Genomic DNA, 19,018 nt, shown 5'->3' with positions numbered 1-19,018 from the left:
ATATATACCCTCTCCAAGTTGATTTTAAGATAATCAAGATCTCAGTAGATGCATGCAAGACTTGTAGTCCATTCTGGAAACCAATTTTATTCCATACGAGTTCCTACAAAAACACCAAAAGTCAATATGAAAATAAGCTTGAACAAAACTGTAGCATTAGCACTGAAGAACATCAGCTCCATACATACGCTTCTTGAGCGGCCACAAGAACATTTCATTCATTGTCAAATTGTCTTGGCAAGTGACCCAAACTAAAAGAACATATACATTTGAGGTAAAATAAGGACACAGGAAAAACACACATGAAAATAGAGTAATCGACAATACATGATATGATGGCAAACGGCATTAAAATAAATACAGGATCATTAGCAGGAAATGATCTCTCTCTGTAACTCTGTCCATAACGCAGAGTTCAAAGAGTAAGAGGTGGTGGAAATCGAGTCATTCAATGTAATGGCAGACAGCAGGACATATTTTGAGGGGACATGCTGTATCCCACATGCAGTGTTCTTTATGGAAAATAAGTCAGCTACAGGATACTGCAGCCGTTCAGGACTGAAGGAATGTCCTGCAGGTCCTTTAAGACAGTCCTTTTGATATTCTCATACAACCACTGCTTGTACTGCCTCCTCAACACTCACCATTTCACCCTCCATCTCTACTTCCACCTGAGAGTTCACCACCTGCTGCCCATCAACTTCAGTCGTGGTCACATGCACCACCTGGATCTGCACCCCGGCCCGCTTTAATCGCTCCACGTCCTCCTCACACATCTCCGCCACGCCTCCATCCTCCACCACAACTGTTGCAGTCTCCTCCATCTCCATCACATCCACAGGCTCCACTGTGACGTGTTCCACCTGGATTCCATCATCCAGCAGGACAGTTTCGCCTCCTTCTATGCTCTGCGTTGCGATGGCGAGTGCGGCAGAGTCGGTGATGACCAGTTCTTCAGATGACTTGTTGTCCTCAATGGAATGGACGTCTTTTAGGTGGGCCTTTAGTTCTTTTGGGTGGGTGAACCACATGTCACACATGGTGCAGTGGTTGGGCTTGACGCCTGTGTGGCTCACAAGATGGTCTTTGAACTGGTCCCAGCTGTTGAATACACTGCTGCAGACCTGATGGAGGAGAAAATAATAGGTCACATGGGAAGCATGGGGTCTATAAAACTTCAGAAAACAGTGACAAATGCCCATCTCAATATCCTGGACCCCAAGGTTAGGTCATCAATTATGTACCTAATGTATCTATTCTATTTACTAATGTACTAATGACCAAATAAAAGCAACATATTCTTTGGAGAATTTGAAACCAACCAATCAATTTTTACTTGAAAAAATGTCTACAACAGATAATCAATTATTAAGTAGTTGCCCATTAATTTTCAATCTATCAAATAATCAAATCCTTGCAGCTCCACCCCATTCCTTTGTTTACTTGTAAACATTAATGGAAAGCTGTGATGCAAACTAGACTTTTAAAAATCCATTATTCACATGTCAAGCATATCTTGCATATAGGGGATCAAGTTTACCAATACCCTGTATTGCAGATATTTAATTTCACATGGCTTACATTAGGAAGAAACACTTTACTGAGACATTCATTTCTCAAGGTAAGCCCCACAATCTAAACTGTATGACAATTCATAAATACATTCTTAGTACATTACTCAATGCATCTGTCCACCCCGGAAAGTCTGGGCATTATGTTTGCATGAAGTGAATAAATACATTTACATAATGTGGAGAAAAAAAAAGAAGGTAAAATCATTTTTCTACTGTAGACACTGCACTGGCAGGGGAGCGCTTGATGGCCTTGATTCTGGACAAACTGTACCTGGCATTCATAGAGTTTCTTGCGTCCTTTCTTGGCTCCGGCCCCATTCTGACAGGCTGCCATATGGCACTTCAGTGTGCTGTTCCTTGCAAAATGCTCATGGCAATCTGGACACTCGTACGGTTTTTCACCTACAGATAACGGTAAGCAGGTATTTTCAATGCTAGATGCATAAGTCAACGATACGTTACTATGACTGTACTAAATTAAGTAATTTGCAAAAACAAAACCAGCTTTATTTTTCATTCTCACCAGTGTGCTTCCGCAAGTGCTCCTTAAAGTGGCCGAAGTGGTCAAAGTGCTTTTTACAGTATTCACAAACATGCACTTTCTTCTGGGGTTTCTGGTTTCGAGACAGCTCTTCTGCATCAAAATGAAACGTGCTAATGTGCTGCTTCAAGGCTCCCTCCCGGGTGTAGGCTTTCCCGCAGTGGTTGCACACGTGGGGTTTGTCAAGCATGCCCAGGTGTGTTTTCAAGTGTTGTTTGAGGTGGTAGTACAACTTGAAGCTACGGTCACACTTGTTGCAGCGGAACATGTTGTCCACTTGGGAAATCTGGACCTCTACGACCTCAACATTTTCCAGCACCTTGGAGGCAGTCACCGTTTCCTCCTGATACACCACCTCCTGCCACGCACAAACACAGGCAACGCAGGGTTGATCCTTTTACATCCATAACTCTTACTGTAAATACACAGTTTACCAATTAATAAACCAAAAACAACAACATGAAACTTGGCTTAAAAAGGAAGGTCTGTACAAATACAAGTCAATAAACCTCTTCTATTCCTCCCTTTCTAATGACCTGTAGCGTGGGTTCCCCTTGCTGATACTTGCTGGTTATGTCAGCAAGAAGAGCCAAAGCAGAGTCATCTGATGCCGCCTGAGCATTCTTTGCTGCATCCACCACCTCCTCCAGTCCAGACTCCTCCACCTTGATGGGCCCTTCCCCTATCACCTCAATCTCCACCTAGAGAACATTAAAAACATTCAGTCCTACCAAGTAATGCATGGACAAAGTCATCTGTGTGCACTTCATACAATAAGTAGAATGAATCTGAATGTCCACTGCTTTTCAAGGAACTAATATCTCTATGAGTGTGACCATTATGAACATACTGACCTGATCCCCATCCACTGAAGGTAGAGTTTCTGTAATCACATTAGATGTCTCAGCAATCTTCCTCTTTTTGCCTCTGCTCTTTGCTGTCAGTGAGGGATTCTCATTCATCCTACAGGAGAAGACAAGCTCTTGTTAAGAGGTAACAATGTTTAGATGGAGTCCTGAGGCAAATTCCTTTCTAGCTTTCTAAAACATTTCGCCACTAAATGTGTACATGACATAATTTAAATATGCATAGTGACACAATTTAAGCTTCATCAGCTGTGATAGGTGCAGGTCAACTGAGCGTAAAGGCCCTGACAGACCAAGGCGACCGACGGCCGTCGGTCCAAGTTGGGCCCTAGTTTGTGCGGTGTGTCCCGCACCGTTGCCACAAGATGTCGTCTGCATTTTTTGGCCGCTGCCGCTCACCGGAGCGTAAGGGTTGAAAAGGGTACTGAGGAAAGCAAACAAACGACTGTGAGAGCGCAGATAAAGCTCCTTTCATTTTTCATCTCATCTGATCAATCCAATTCACATAAGAGCTGTCAAAACTCACCAAAACTGACGTTTGAATGTTCCTTCTAAAAAAAACACATAGGTTTGGACGATTGGAATAACTATTTTTGCACATTATGTCCATAACATTGCAAATATACAACAAGATATAAATACTTTGTATAAATACTTAAAAATAAATACTACTACTTATATTTTAAGAATAACAGGTCGTTTAAATGATCTCTACATACATACACATTACAAAATAAACTAATGTAATAAACTAATATCCTATACCGTGAAATTTAATATTAAAGACCGTAATAGACCTCCCTCTCTCTGCACCGCTAAACAATTAGCCCCGCTAAACGTTTGTATCCGGCTTCCCCTTATGAATGACAAATAGATCACCGCCGCCTGCTGGTATGGAGAGTCATTTCCTCTCACGCAGGAGCAGAATGTACGTGGTATTTGGCCGCCAGCTGTAGTCTGCGCGGTGTGTTCCGGTGCTAATTTTTGGCCAAGACACAGGCGGTCTGGGTCTTCGTCGCCACTAGCTCCTGCCGTCGGCTTGGTGTGTCAGGGCCTTAGGACTTACTTATTGTTGAGCGCCTTAATGGCTTCCTGCATCTGGAGGTATTCCGCAGCCTTCCAGACATCATGAGCCTCTTCTTCTCCAACTATCACTAGCGTTGCTGTGTAAGTGAACTCCATCAGCTGGCTAAAGGCTGCATTACTCACTCCTGTCAGAGTAAGAAGAGAGAAGCCGTGGTGAGTAAAAGCTTTTTTACGTATGACAGTAACAAACACAGGAAAACATATTTGTAGCTCAAAATTCTCAGCTGGAGATATTTGGAACATCACAGTGATTTCAAAATGTATCCAGGAATTGCCTCTCTATTAGATGCGGTTAACAGACCGTTTGGGTAATAACCTTACTTTTTTTTTTTTAATAAACTTGCAAATAAGAGGTTTAGAGATGTGCTTTATTTCCTATAACTGAAGAGCTGTCAGGCTACTTTTTATTCCCAAAAATTTAATTATAACACAGAATACCTTCTATCTCCACCAGCGGCTCTTGGGTAAAATCCTGGAAGAACTTGTGGAAAAACTGACTGCATGCTGCCAACACTGCTTTATGGGCTCTGAACTGGTGTCCTACAAGAGACATGGACATAAGAGGCATTGCTTAGATAGTTCTACTAAGACATCATAAAGATGACATAACATATCAGAATGGGCTTTATTGCCAAGTATGTTTTTTAACACATACAAGGAATTTGTTTTGGTGTTGTTGGTGCACGTCACACATTCTCTAGATGGAATATTAAACAATATAAGTATAGGTACACAGTATGTATTAAATTAAAAATAAAGAATAAATAAAGATATAAGTAAAAAATAAAGAGCATTACAGCAGAGAGAGAACAGTGGCATGAAGAGCCAGGGGTGGAGTGTCAGGGTGGTTTCCGGGCCTTGTTAATAAGGCTAGTGGTGGAGGGGAAAAAGCTGTTCATATGACGTGAGGTTTTGGTCCTGATGGACCTCAGCGTCCTGCCAGAGGGGAGTGGCTCAAAGAGTATGCCTACTTACCATCAACAATCAAGGTAATGTCGGTGAACTGGTCCAGCTGTCGTTGTTCATTAAGTTTGTCCATCATGACTTTGTAATGCGCTGGGTACTCATTGCATCCTTCCACCTCCACCTCAGCCGCCATTATTGACCTTATCCTTCTCTGTACAGAATGGAGGAAGATGGACATACAATTCTTAAATTTAGTTTGAGAAAAGTAACAGCTATCAGCTGAATCGAGCACGCACGCACACACAATTACATAATTGTCCATTTTTGTACATAATCATTGTTTCTTTGTTTAACCGCAATTAATTGCTAACATTAGGTAAGGTCTTAAGGCGTATGATTGGTCATTGTTGATTTTGTTAAGATGTGCAAATTGTAATGATTACACACACATATACATATATATATATATATACACACACACACAGATATAAATAATGATAAGGGGGATACAGTTAAAAAATGTTTTATGATAGTAAAGAGGCGTTGTTTACTTCAGCTCTAGGTGTATGCCTCATAATGTCAGTATGATTGAGCTGGATTCCTGGTTACAGTTTTCTTTACATTACATGTCATTTAGCTTTTTTATCCAAAGTGACTTACAATTGCTATATATGTCAGAGTTTGCACGCCTCTGGAGCAACTAGGGGTTAAGTGTCTTGCTCAGGGACACATTGGTTGATGTATCGCAGTGGTAATCGAACCCAGGGGCCTGTAGCACAAAACCAGGATAAGGGATTAAGCCGGGATATTCAAGTTATCCTGGATGAATTTAGCTTTGACTTGGTTGCACAAAAGCAGGTTGAATTAAACCCAGCCAAGTAACCATGGAGATGTATTCTTTGCAGCTAGCCTGCTCCAGAGCAGGCTAACAGCCATGCTAAGATTAATCCTGGAGTCTCATGTGTTAAATCAGCTGCCGCTCTGATCCAAAATAAACGTGTTTAACAGTTATTCTGTTGTCTTCTGAATGTGTTCTGCTTTATTTTTATTAACATGCATTACTTGTCACTATTGCGGCCACAAATTTGATGTAAATCCTACTACTGCAGTTCTTTACATGGTAAGAAATGGTTGCACTGGCACCGGAGACACCGTGAAATTTGAAAGTTTGAAATCAAGCCTAGTCCTTAGGGTAAATTTCCCAAGGAACAGTAATTCCCTCTGCTCACTTTTAAGGCAAAGTAGGCTAAATAATAAAACATTTTATTTATATAGTGCTTTACAGGCTACTCAAAGACACTTTACAGTAAAACCATCACATTTAGCACATAAAAACAGATACAGCAATACAACCAACACATAAAACAAGCATATTAAAAGCAATTAAAACACAGTCTACAACTTTGTAAAAATGTGGAGTGACTAGTAAGTAGATCTTTTTAAATCCTTACGCATTCAGTCAGTCCGCTATTGTCTGATGGGCTTTTTTTCTCTGTCTGATAACAACAACCGTATTTCCCTTTTTGCATATTATATGTTTCACCTCCTCGTAGTTTTCCATTAAAAGCTGCTGCTCAGCGGGTTAAAGATATGCCGCACGCGTCTTCTCCATTTCTGCATCAGTAAATCTGTGATCGATACCGTGGTCTATTTAAGAAAGCCGTGTGTGTGAACGTGCACTTATCCCAGCTATCTACACCTGGCTTGACATAGCTTCACCTTCTCATCCTGGCTCGGCAAACGTGCAACCGATTAAGCCGCGATGAGCGGACCACACTAAGTCAAGCTGCGCTTTTTCAGTTATCCTGGATTTCTTCGTTCTACTTTTGTGCAACAGGCCCCAGGTCTCCCACACCAAAGGCATGTGTCATATCCACTGCGCCATCACCACCACTGTTTTGAGGCAATGTTAGAGACAAAATACACAGTTTTGAGGATTATGTACACTCAAAACAACTTACTAAAAACAGCAAAAAGATAACCAAACCTAGTTTTGAATACATACTTGCAGTCATTAAGTAACTTACCACGTTCACATCATTAAATAACTGCATCTCAAAATGTTGACCACTACATCACTGAATTTGTCGTTTTAGTGCACAGCTGGCAGACCAGCATCAAAACAACGGAGGAAGACTGTAATTCAGTTGTATTAAGTTAAAGGAAGTTATCTGAGGCTGAAGGCTGAAAAGGGATTTACAGGGCAACAACATTGCACAGAACCAACAGGACGAGGAAGTAAAGTTGAGGGCCCATGATAACGACATAAATAACGGGCCTAATTAAACGTTACACTTGCCAGAAACTCCGAAGTGAAAGTGTAACGTTACACAAAAACATTCTGCTAAAGTTTAAGAGTGTGCTCTGGCGTGCCACACGGGGAGGCGTTCATGTTATTCAACCAATGACCCCACACATGATTTTTCATTTTGCTAACGTTAAAAGCTTTGCTAGTCCAGCTCCATGTTAGCTTAACGTTAACCAGCAAACATACAATCCTGCCTCCAACAGAAGAACAAAGTATTTTTACATACCCGAGACATATAACCAACGCCGAACTTACCAGGACTAGATATACCAATGCAATCTTTTCGGAAGTGGAACATGAAGGAAATAAACATGGTACAACCCCAGAGTGTCGCATGTAACGTTAACGGGCCTCCTAGCACGCTCGCCATTTCGCGTTTGACAATCAACATTACGTCATCAAACCGCGCATTAAAATACACTTTTCCCAGATATATTTCCTAATTATAACCGCTGAGGGTCAAAATACACGTTACAAACCATCGGTTTACATACCTCAAGTTTGGTTACGCTGCTTCAGAAAGTTGTTTTTCGGTAATATTTCCTTCGACGCATGTAGTGCTGTTCTACTCTCGTTGCTCCAAAAAGGGCGGTCGTTCAACCCTCGGGCCTCGGATTCCCAGAAACCCTTGCCAAGTCAAGGACGCCAAGGAGCGTTGCTTAGTGACAGTGGTGACGACAGTTTAGATCTTTTTCTTATCAAAGGCTTTGTTCTTATCAACAACAAAACAACTACTATGAACCAGGCAAACTAATAATTACCAAAACGGATAACAGTAAATTCAGATTTACAGTTTTTTTTTCGATTGCTAAAAGACAGTGGACTTTAACTACAGTGAGTCTGCATTACCAACAGTCAACTAAACAGTTCACATTACCTGCAAAACTCATTCCAAGCAACACAACTCTTAAGGACAATTCCGGCGCAAAACGAACCTTTGTGTTAATAACAGATTATAAAGACAGTCGCGTTCTCGTATACAGGCGGCCGCCGTCTTGGGAGCTACTGTCTTTATAATCTATCTTTTTAATAAACTGTCTGTACACTTACAAAGTTCTCAATGCTTCGGTTAAAATTTAGGGACCCTCATTATGCTACCGTTGAAGTGTGGTGATATTTTGAGCTTTTTTAGTGGTATAAATAGCGATTTGTTTTTACTTTCCCTGTGCCCCGAATACTAGCATTGTAAGCTAATCAGCGGTCCGCGCTAGCTTGTTTCAAACTACAAAAAAACATTAAATTAGCATGAAAACATGTCCCAGAGAACAATCGAGTGGGTACACATCTGTTATTAACTCCTAGGTTCGTTTTGAGACAACACACACAGTCACTCAGAACACACTGAGTAAAAACACTAGCATCAAACACCAATACAGAAATTACAAACTTTTAATCTTTACAGTTTGAATAATTGACTTCACACTAATCAATAGTTTCTTTAAAGGTCCCATGGCATGAAAATTTCACTTTATGAGGTTTTTTAACATTAATATGAGTTCCCCTAGCCTGCCCATGGTCCCCCAGTGGCTAGAAATGGCGATAGGTATAAACCGAGCCCTGGGTATCCTGCTCTGCCTTTCAGAAAATGAAAGCTCAGATGGGCCGATCTGGAATCTCCCCCTTATGACCTCCCCTTTCTCTGCTTTGCCTACCCAGATAATAGAGCTCAACAGTCCCGCCCACAGCGGGTTCCGGAAGTAAAAATACAATGCAATTTCTCCATTGACATTTGCAGTATAAGCCATAAAATCGTAACCGTCGATGGTAGACTTAAACCCAGCTTGCGTACATGACTAAGCGATTGTATATGCTCATATAGACGCCAAAAATCATGGGGCACTAACCTTGTTTAGAGATAAATGTCTTTTATTCGCGATGTCTTGGATAAGTACTTCATTACCCACAATCCTGAACAATCCCACAGTGATGACTCTGATTGGTGGAACTCATGCTGGTGAGGAGGGGGGGTGTCAGTACCCGATCTCTGCTGCCTGCACGATCCGTCACGAGGATTTATGACACTGCACGAATCACGATCTGTGTGTCACGCTTCTGACGTTAGCCTCTGCTGGGAAGCTAACGTTAGTTCAGCTAACAGCTAATTCGGCTAACCGCTAGCTGACAGCTTGATTCAGTCTAAAATAACTCAAATTAACTCAAACTTAACACTGGGTAAAGCTGTCTATAGCTGACGTAACAGCCGTTATATATGTTAACGGTTATTTTCAGGTTTCAGGTTTATTTTGAGTTTTAAATTTATTACATTCTGTCTCAGCTAGCGGTTAGCCAAATTAGCTGTTAGCTAAACTAACGTTAGCTTCCTTTGTTCAGTGGTGCGCGGTGATTTATGGGATGAGTAGTTCCTTCGCTCTGAGATGACGACAGGTACACAGTCTTGTACCTTTGACTTTTTGGGGATTTTCTGTTCGTTTTTTTACTCAAAATGATACGTTGTATGCGTATGAGTCACGTCCCATCTGGTTAGCCTAAGGCATGGTCTAAAACTCTTTATATACGGATTTTCCCAGACGTCAATAGGAGAAATGAATGGGAAATTTACTTCGGGAACCCAAGGTCTCTCAGAGGAGGGGCAGGACTGTTGAGCTCTATTTTGCCCGCCCATGAGAAAGAGAGAGACATCATGGCTTGCAAACGAGCGAAGCATGGCATTTGGTCAATGCCACACCCCCACCCTCCACCTTGCCCCGCCTCTCTCCTCCTCAATAGCATTTAAAGCTACAGACACAGAAATGGCACATACTAAGGAAAGCTCATTGTGGGACTAGCTCTAGTGGCTGTAATTCTGCACCAAGGCTGAATTTTGGGAAAGAGACTTCAGATACAGTATTAGGGACCACCTATGCCTATATAAAAGCATCCAAAAAGCAGCATGTCATAGGAACTTTAAAGAAAAGAGTGAAATTCTTTCACGTGAACATTTTTATTTTTGTCATACCAGTTTTTGTATGTAAACAAGAGAGAATGAAAATCAGCAGTTTGCTTCAATATATATATATCATTTTATTTTGTCTGTAGTAATTTATGTAATGACTGGGGGGAAAAAAGTTAAAAACTAAAGGTACGTAATAACAAAGAACATTGGATGTCCTGGCTTGCCATGCACCTGCATCATCCATAAATACAAATGAATGTGATGTTTCCATTGCTTCCACCTCCATTACTTTCTGAAAAACAGTAAGTCCACAGTTTTACTAGTAAATGTAGTGTTTTTCACATTTTTCATGTATATGTAACCTCAGACATCTTACCTGGACATGTTGGTATCTATTTCCATTAAATTAAATTACATTTTATTTATAGAATCAAATCATAACAAGAGTTATCTCGAGACACTTTACAGATAGAGTAGGTCTAGACCAGTGGTTCCCAACCTGGGGTCCGGGGACCCCTCATGGGGGCGGCAAAGATCACAGGGTTGAGGTAAAAAAAAAATATTTGCACATGTTAAACAAATTATGATAATACACTAGAATATATAATGTATACAAAAGTCTGTATAAAAAATATATATTTTTGTTCTCGCTTAAAATTGTAGGCAGGCTACTTAGTAGGCCAAACCTCCGGGACCTCTTAACCTGTGGCCCTTGCTGTCATCAGGTCAGATGCTAGCTGCTATTTTTCCTGCCGCCACGGCATCACTATTTTATGAACGAAACATAGCGGAGAAACGTAAAAGTGCTGATAACTCCTCTGTATCAAAAAAGAAAGTAAGGCTCTATCTCGAGAGTTACCTCAACTTCGGTTACGGAGAGGGGGCTCAGGGTTTCTTAGACATAAGCAGGGGGGGCCGCCAAAGGAAAAAAGGTTGGGAACCACTGGTCTAGACCACACTCTATAATTTACAAAGACCCAACAATTCCAGTAATTCCCACTAAGCAAGCATTTACAGTAGTGAAACAGTGGCGAGGAAAAACTCCCATTTAGGCAGAAACCTTAAGTGGTTAGGGAGAAACCTCGGACAGACCCAGGCTCTTGGTGGGCAGTTGTCTGCCGGTGCTGATTGGGGGTACAATGAACAGTGGCAATTATAGTCACAATAAAGATAATGGAACTATGACTAGAAATAGTAGTTGTTGTAGTAGTTCATGGCGTAGCAAGGCACTGCAGGGCGTAGCAGGGTGAAGCAGGGCATAGCATGACATAGCAGGGCACTGCAGGGCGTAGCTGGATATAGCAGGGCGTAGCAGGGCACTGCACGGCATAGCAGGGCATAGTAGAGTGTAGCAGGGCATAGCAGGGTGTAGCAGGACCACTGTGACAGCTGCAACCATGATTTAGGTGCCACCCTAATCCAGGGAAAACTGTGGGGCGAGAAAACATAAGGGCTGCTCTTTTACCCGTTTACTGTTTCTCTCGAACAGTATACTGTATAATTGATTGATTCTTATTTGGTGTTTCTTTATTTAAAAAAATAATCTTTCTGAGCTTTCCCTATATAATGTACACTATGTGCTCACAAACAAGTCTTTTACTTGAAATTGCAATCAGCAGTGTTTGAAATGCACCAGACTGAAATCCATTCTGTTTTGAATGTGTGGTTAACAGTTTTGACAGCAGGATGTTAGCATTTGAACACAGTGCTGTGAATCCACAGTGTAGTGCATAAGTGTGTAGAGTTTTGAAAACTGTGTTCAAGCAATTAAAAATTAACTAGAGTTTGGTTCACATGAACTGCTGCTGTGCAGACTGTAGTTAGAGTTTTGCACATGTAGCTCCAGTTGTGCCCACTGTCGTTTAGCAATCGAAAAAATACTGTAATATACATTACATTATCTATTTATTTAATAGTAATAAGAATGGCAATGCATCCTTCCTATCAAAATAACCCTCAACATTTCCATAATGTGCCCTGTGAATGCAGAACAATTACATTCACTTCAAATAATGTATAATGTAGTGTTGGCCTATATAAAACCACAGTTTATGTAGGCTTATCCCTGTTAGTGGTAAGCATTGGTGGTATCGAGATATGTACCTAAACAAAGCGACCAACATCAGACTATTAAAATACAAGATAGATATTATTTTAAAAAAAAAGGGTCCTGCATTCAAATATGACTTAGGAAGAGGCATTCATTTTAAGCTACTTAAAGTAGGGCCTATCATAACTGAGTTTGCTTTCGGTACTCAATACATGTCTCGGCATGCATAACTTTATATAAGGTTAAAATCAGGGGACATCAGATAATACAGAATTATTAATATTAATCCCAATATGTTTGTGCCAAAGTAAAACAAATTAAAAGTTGAAAAACATATACATTTAGAATAAAGGGAGGTGCAAAGTACAAATGATGATGAAATAATGAATGAATGTTTACAGTGTTGCAAATTATAGACAGTTGGAGTGAACTGTACAAACTGTACATAATGGTGCGTGTTTTTATCATATGTTACAAATTACAAGCACAGACATAGTATGAAAGGGAAAACATGTATGAACTGTATGACAGGGTGCACCATACAGGTAGACGATGTGATATAATAAGAAAAGGAGTTACAGTAACATTAGCAGTTTGAGTGGGAGGCATATACTGTAGCATGGTGCATGATTGTAATTCTTGTCAGTTGCACCAAACTGAGAAGACAACACCCAAGTGTAAAATATCTCTAAGAATTTTTTATGCTGACAGGTTTCTAAAATATTACCCAACCTGTTTTTTTGTGTTTTAGTGTAGTTTAGTGTTATCAATATATACTATTATCAATTCATATCTCTTGAACTGATATGCAATGTTATATGCAGATCAGTGTGCCCTGATAAAGAGCATTTGTCATAGTGCCAGACACTGTAAATGAGTAACACTGGGTCATAGAAAACTAGACTGGCAGGTAAAAGGTCATTCTCTGCTGTATCAGCTGACGTATGAGCTCAATGCAACGGATCAGGTGGTGTTTTTGGACACTGATCTCTCGCTTGTGTATTCCGGCAGCAAAGTGCATTCGAAAATGTTAAAGCATGCCACCAAGTAAACTAACTTTGCTACAGTTAGTGTCTCAAGTGTTCCTGGCAGAACTCCAGAAATCAGCACAAGTAGCAGGAGCTTTGTGTGTTCCAAATGTCTTTACTACTAACCTAAATATTTAATTATTAAAACTTAAAGTGGTAAATATTGTAGAGTTATACACGGGGAGCAGGAAGACCTATGCTACTTGGAAACCCAAGCCAACAACACTACATACAAAATACACCCTAAAAATCACCATGGAGAAGAAGAAACACTTCTCTAACATGATTATAACAACAAGCTGCAAATATATAACTTATTGCAGGGCGATTGTTTAAGATTGTCTATTGTGCAGGTGTTTCTTTTATTGTGTCCATCCCCTGTCAGATAGTTATTTCTATTCACACTGTGTTGAAATGTATTTTATTGTTTGTTAAAACACAATGTCACTAACATTTGCTGTTCTAAACTTGCTTTGAACTGAATAATTAACAGTGCTCTTATTGTCTCAAACTGCATGGCCCATATCTGCAGACAGACAATCTAACCTGCCTGATTGGATTTTGAGGGCGTTTACAGCCTTAAAGTCCGTTTCTTTTTTAATAAACTGTAGATGTCACATAGATTACTGTCCCTTTAATGCAGTGTTATGCAATAATTGCTTCATGACCTAACTCAGGGTACAAGTTAAACAAGAATTACACTGATAATAACTGGAATAATTTGGTAATGTGCCTGAAGCTATAAATTAGCTTCAGCAGCTAATGGATTTTATAGATTTTTTGTGATGAAGCTATTGTCTTTTGTGGTTCTTCGTTCCTCCTAAATATCTGCAATATGATCTTCATCATTTCATTTTCTAAGTTCCTCTTTTCTAATTAATTGGGTTTTTTTTGGCCTGCCCTTAACTATACATAACGTGTTCACTTGATGTCCCATGTTCAGTACTTTACAATACCCTGTTAATATTTTCCTACTTTTACTGTCCATGTGTATCTCCAGGAATGCTTACATCGTGTCACTTGTTCATATTGTCCTGCTGTGTTTTTTGTGGACTCTGCAGAGACATGCTGGAAACTGACCAGAGTCCCATCCTCTGTCCTTTTTCACTTCCCCTCTCTGCGCTGACAGTGAAAAACAGAATTGCACAATGTTCTACCATGTTATTGTAGACTCATAATACACCTCAATCATAAAGCCTGCTTAACACAATGTAATAGCATAAGGCCTACATTTGTTTTACAAAGCAAATGCATGCACTATCTCCAGGGCTGACATACAAAGTATTTTAACCGGCCAGAGGCAAGTCTTTCTTCTCACACTATTCTCCTGAAGGAATTTGTCAAACTGCCAGTTGCTACGAAACTTTCATTAAAAGTGTTTGTATCCTGTCAACAACGGTATTGCATGCACTGTGACTTTTTTAACTTAAAAAAGTGTAGGCATCAGCATACAGCCACAGCTCGGGTTGAACTTTGTCCTACCTCCAGATAGAAAAACAACAGGCAGAGTATAAACGGGGGGAGCAGTGGAGGAAGAGACTTGTTTTTGTTCAAGGAGTTCCAACAACGCAGAGCTGAGCACAGAGAACGAAACTTTTTAACCAAAGGGTAAGTGACAGAATTCATTACACTGCATCAAGTTACTTAAAATGCCACAAATACCCAGAAAGCAAAATGTATTTATTGGTGTTTCCTTTAACACCTACAGTAAATAGATAAATACTGAGACACAGGACCTAAGGGTATTGCACAATACCTTTCATTGTGTATGCTGCATATCAATGTACCATTTTCTATATGAAGTAACCTTGTCATTACATTGGCATCACATACATAACCTTGGCATGTGGTAATACATTGCAGACAGACATTTTAAACTTATGCTTTCAACACTCAAGCATGCATCTTATTCAACTGCATGCTGTTTCTTAGTAATTACTGTGTATCCACAAGCTTACATTCGTATAGAAACAACATGAGCACAGATTTGGGAATCTTAAATAAACTGCTTTGCTTACTCTTCTAGTTGCACAGTCTCCCTTCTATAGCTTTATTCAGTCAGTTTGGGAGGATCCCTATTTGAAGAATGTAAAAATGATAACCCTTCTCTGACCTTTTGTACAATCCTATCACTTTTCTCTGCTGAGTTTGACCAATCTCTGATGTTCTCCCCTTCCCTTTTTGTCCTCTTTCACCCCTTCCCCAACTTCTCCATCCCCCCACCACTCCCTTCTGTCGCTTTGCTCAGCAGGTTGGAGTAGTGAGGAGGCACCACAGGGATGTGGGCGTGCCTTAGCCTACTCATCACTCTCTGCCTGCTCCATGGGGGCGGTGCAGAGAGTGACGGGGGTGGACCTCACTGTCAGCCGCCTCCAGCCTGGAAGATAGGGGAGGTGGAGCCTATGAATGGGGCGATGGGCCAGGTGACGGTGCTGGCCCTTTTCCAGGCCAGCTGATTGTTCTGCTTGGTGCAGGCTTCCAGGTATGTGCTCATCGTGTGTTAGCCTATGTCCACCTTGAGATCTTGTTATGCACTTCTGCCTTTCAAGAAAAAACATGACTTTACATTGCATCGCCACAGAAGCCCAAAACTCTATGGCAAAGCATGGCATTCATACTGCTTTGTTAGTCAGGAAATGTTACAGTAATGGTATTAGATATTATTAAACTCAGATTTCCCTTGTTTGAGCAGAATGGATGACCTGCGCCAGAAGCTGGAGGGTCAGGGTCTGAAGGATGTGGTCTACATGGTTGTTAACCAGCAGACAGAGCAAGCACGGCGCCTGCACACCATGCTGGCACAGAGACTGTCAGAGAACATCACACTCTACAAACAGGACGAGCAACAGCCTGATGTCTGGAAGACACTGAGCGGACAGAAAGATGACTTTCTCATTTATGACAGGTTTGTTATCTGTAGTGGACAGTTCATTCATATTTTGCAAGGAAATCAAAAGCAAATCATTTTTCTTTTTTCTGATCCTCATAATTTTTTTATCAATTTGCCATCAGGTGTGGCCGTCTCACCCACCACATTTCTCTTCCATACTCCATCATTGGACAAGGCCATGTTGAGGGTGCGATCAAAGACACCTACTGCAAACGCATATGTGGGGACTGCACTCATGAGGTATAGACCACACATAACTGCAACAATATGTATTAAATTAAACATGCTTAAGTCCTCACATAGTATGTTGGTAACACATTTAATCAAAGATACGCTCTAATACACTGACATCTATTTTGGCTCTGTTGTCATTTCTCCTCTCCTAATTTTTCCACAGAGCACTGAGACACCAGAAGAGTGCACGGGGAAAGCAGATGCACAGCCTGACGCACATGCTACCCCAGCTGTAAAGGAAGACACTGGGCATGGTCACGGTCATGGTCATGGTCACGGGCATGGTCACCACCACGGTCATCACCATGGGGTTAATCATGGTGTTCACACCCGTGGCCATGATCACAACCATGGTCATCACCATGGAAGCCATGATGGCGCTGGCCAGCAAGGTGTTGTGCAACATAATTTTGATGTAGGCCAGATGCAGATGTCACAGGAGGCCCATCAGGTCCCTTTGAGGTCCTGAGTAAATGAGGCTAGGTGAAAGTCAAAGTACAGCTGACAGTGGAGAGCAGGCTCTGACAATGCAGCCTCTCCTAAAGCCAGCTGATGCTGACACTGACGCAGGCTGTTTGGCGATGCAGGGAGTGAGCAACTGGTCGGTCTGTGACACTGTGATGAGGCGCTGCCCGCCTCCTGACAGTGACACGGGCCGAGAGGCGATACAGCCATTAATGTTGTGGAGACCTGACAGTGACGCTCGCCTCCTGCTGCCTGACAGCAGCCTCAGCCAGCCCAATGAGCCTGACCCCAAGGTGTGAGCTGAGGATGAGAGCAGCTGTAAGCTGGCTCTGATATCAGCCTCATATTAATACCAGAAACATCGGGACCAAGCGCTCTTTTTACCAACAAGTATTACCCTGGGAGAGGGCAGGGCAGTCCCTGACAGCAGGCATATGAGATAGATGAACATGAGTCCGAGATCACACTGATAAAGATTAAATAAAGTAGATAAACACATCAAGCAAAACATGCATTGGCGGCTTGTTAACTTGTAACATTTGGCAACAGGTATGCAAATAATTTGACTAAGCCTTAAACAATATATGACTTGTTTCACCTGTCTCCGCTTGTCTATCAGTGGGTTACTCTCGTCCTTTCTCACAAGTGTAGTTGTCATGTTTACAAATGACCTCCTCCATTTTGCTCTCTCCATCCTTTATGAAACCAGGCGCAGAAACTACGCTCTAGTGGCGTCTGTATGAAGTCAGGCAGAAGAGAGAGGAGAGGGTAGTTTAGGAACATGATAAATACTTTAAACATCTCGAAGTTCAGTATCCAAGGATATTTGAGGGAACAGAAAAAAAATAAGATAGATTCTTTAGACAGGGAGTTAGATAATTACCTGAAAGCAAAATTTTAGGGGAAACATTTTAAAGCAAATCCAGTTTATCCCAGTGATGTGTTTGTCTATAGCGCATGCTATTGATCATTGTTCTTGATTACATGTAATGGCTAGCCTGGGAAAACCCTGACGAACTTCCGGCAAATTTGAAATTTGCTCTGCAAGTTACAACTGAGAAGGGTCTGGTGTCAACCAGGCTATGTAACGTAATGTAATGTTTTTTTTTTACTTAAGTCTACAAGCTTAAACATATGGCAGGAGTATATTTTACCACATTTCAAATGTTGAATACCATGTTCCTGTATGTTTTCTTTGCATTTTCTGGATTTGCTTTGTAGGTTGCAAATTACACACATTTATACAAGGCTTGCTTAAAAAAATTCATGACTCTATTGTTTAGAAAAGGGCAGAGGGGAAATGAAAGTGGAGCAATGAATGATGGTTGGAATACACTCAGTACTTAATGAAGGTTTCTGCGGGAAGATAACAATCACCTTGAAAATCTGATGCTTGTACAGAGAACTGTATTATGTTAAGGCTGTCAAACATGGAAACTGAGAGTTGAATAAAGATGGTTGAGTTACTTTTTCAGTTTGTGTGTGTTCTTGGTAAAGTTGGAACATAAAAGTTGACCATGACTGCATACTGACTTACAAATTTGCTGTGTACGAAGAATTGCTGGGTCTGGGGCAGGGGAGAGGGACTCTTGGTGGTATTTGGCAACTATCCTGCACGTGCCTGGGAAGTTGGATGCGTGTTACTTCAACAAAGAAGATGGGGTTATATTACCCACAATACTTGCACATTTATGATCTTCATTAAAAGTCTGTAGCATGCATTAAAGTCCAGTAATACACATATAGTAAGCCTTTATGCCCATTATGCTGTTAATAAACAGTTTTAACTAAAATATATTTTGGAGATTTAGGTAAAGAAAGGGTGCTATTAAGCTGTTCTGCCTAATATTTGTCAGTAGATGGCGATGAAGATCTACACTATAAACCACTACAACACTCTCATCAGCTGGTGAGTTTACTGATGAACTTGTTACGGTGGCCCTGAAGTGCAAATCACAACAGGAAATAGAAAAACGCAACAGCAAATCATAAAACACAACGGCAAATAGGAAAACAGAACGGCAAATATGAAAACACAACAGCAAATATGAAAACACGACAGCAAATATGAAAACACGACAGCAAATCGGAAAACACAACAGCAAATATGAAAACACGACAGCAAATATGAAAACACGACAGCAAATAGCAAACAAAACGGCATTAACTTCTATCGG

At 40.9% G+C, this 19,018-nt stretch overlaps 2 protein-coding genes across 10 annotated transcripts; one reads left to right on the top strand and one right to left on the bottom strand.

Moving 5' to 3' along the window:
• Window positions 1-67: 67 nt before the first annotated feature.
• znf131 (zinc finger protein 131) lies at window positions 68-7,881 on the bottom strand. Of its 7 annotated transcripts, XM_078250979.1 has the most exons (12): window positions 7,776-7,881; window positions 6,693-6,866; window positions 5,043-5,184; window positions 4,506-4,607; window positions 4,048-4,192; window positions 3,508-3,532; window positions 3,335-3,405; window positions 2,970-3,078; window positions 2,625-2,816; window positions 2,098-2,473; window positions 1,846-1,976; window positions 68-1,124 (listed from the first exon to the last, which is right to left on the bottom strand). In XM_078250979.1, the coding sequence occupies exons 3-12, from the start codon at window positions 5,164-5,166 to the stop codon at window positions 606-608; spliced, it is 1,794 nt and encodes a 597-aa protein (XP_078107105.1). In that variant the 5' UTR covers window positions 5,167-5,184; window positions 6,693-6,866; window positions 7,776-7,881; the 3' UTR covers window positions 68-605. The 7 variants fall into 7 exon arrangements, with proteins under 7 accessions (XP_078107105.1, XP_078107104.1, XP_078107100.1 ...); XM_078250978.1 differs by lacking the exon at window positions 6,693-6,866; XM_078250974.1 differs by lacking the exons at window positions 6,693-6,866; window positions 7,776-7,881 and adding an exon at window positions 7,537-7,666.
• A 6,843-nt stretch (window positions 7,882-14,724) lies between these two features.
• selenop (selenoprotein P) lies at window positions 14,725-18,308 on the top strand. Of its 3 annotated transcripts, none has more exons than XM_078250971.1 (5): window positions 14,725-14,860; window positions 15,501-15,734; window positions 15,945-16,157; window positions 16,265-16,382; window positions 16,540-18,308. In XM_078250971.1, the coding sequence occupies exons 2-5, from the start codon at window positions 15,532-15,534 to the stop codon at window positions 17,143-17,145; spliced, it is 1,140 nt and encodes a 379-aa protein (XP_078107097.1). In that variant the 5' UTR covers window positions 14,725-14,860; window positions 15,501-15,531; the 3' UTR covers window positions 17,146-18,308. The 3 variants fall into 3 exon arrangements, with proteins under 3 accessions (XP_078107097.1, XP_078107098.1, XP_078107096.1); XM_078250972.1 differs by having other exon boundaries at window positions 15,504-15,734; window positions 16,540-17,121; XM_078250970.1 differs by having other exon boundaries at window positions 14,727-14,860; window positions 15,504-15,734.
• The last annotated feature ends 710 nt before the right edge of the window (window positions 18,309-19,018 follow it).

This window comes from Sander vitreus, chromosome 5 (genome assembly GCF_031162955.1).
Source record: "Sander vitreus isolate 19-12246 chromosome 5, sanVit1, whole genome shotgun sequence".
Taxonomy (NCBI): Eukaryota; Metazoa; Chordata; class Actinopteri; order Perciformes; family Percidae; genus Sander; species Sander vitreus.
This window is presented reverse-complemented; position numbering and strand designations above follow the sequence as displayed.

What these genes read in the sequence shown, in the direction of transcription:
- znf131 (XM_078250974.1), bottom strand. Translation starts at nt 7,617, where the DNA reads ATGCGACACTCTGGGGTTGTACCATGTTTATTTCCTTCATGTTCCACT. An exon ending in CATTACCTTGATTGTTGATG is followed by an intron (nt 4,608 to 5,042) that starts GTAAGTAGGCAT and finishes TGTCTCTTGTAG; the next exon opens with GACACCAGTTCAGAGCCCAT. An exon ending in GACGACATCTTGTGGCAACG is followed by an intron (nt 3,079 to 3,334) that starts GTGCGGGACACA and finishes CTTCTCCTGTAG; the next exon opens with GATGAATGAGAATCCCTCAC.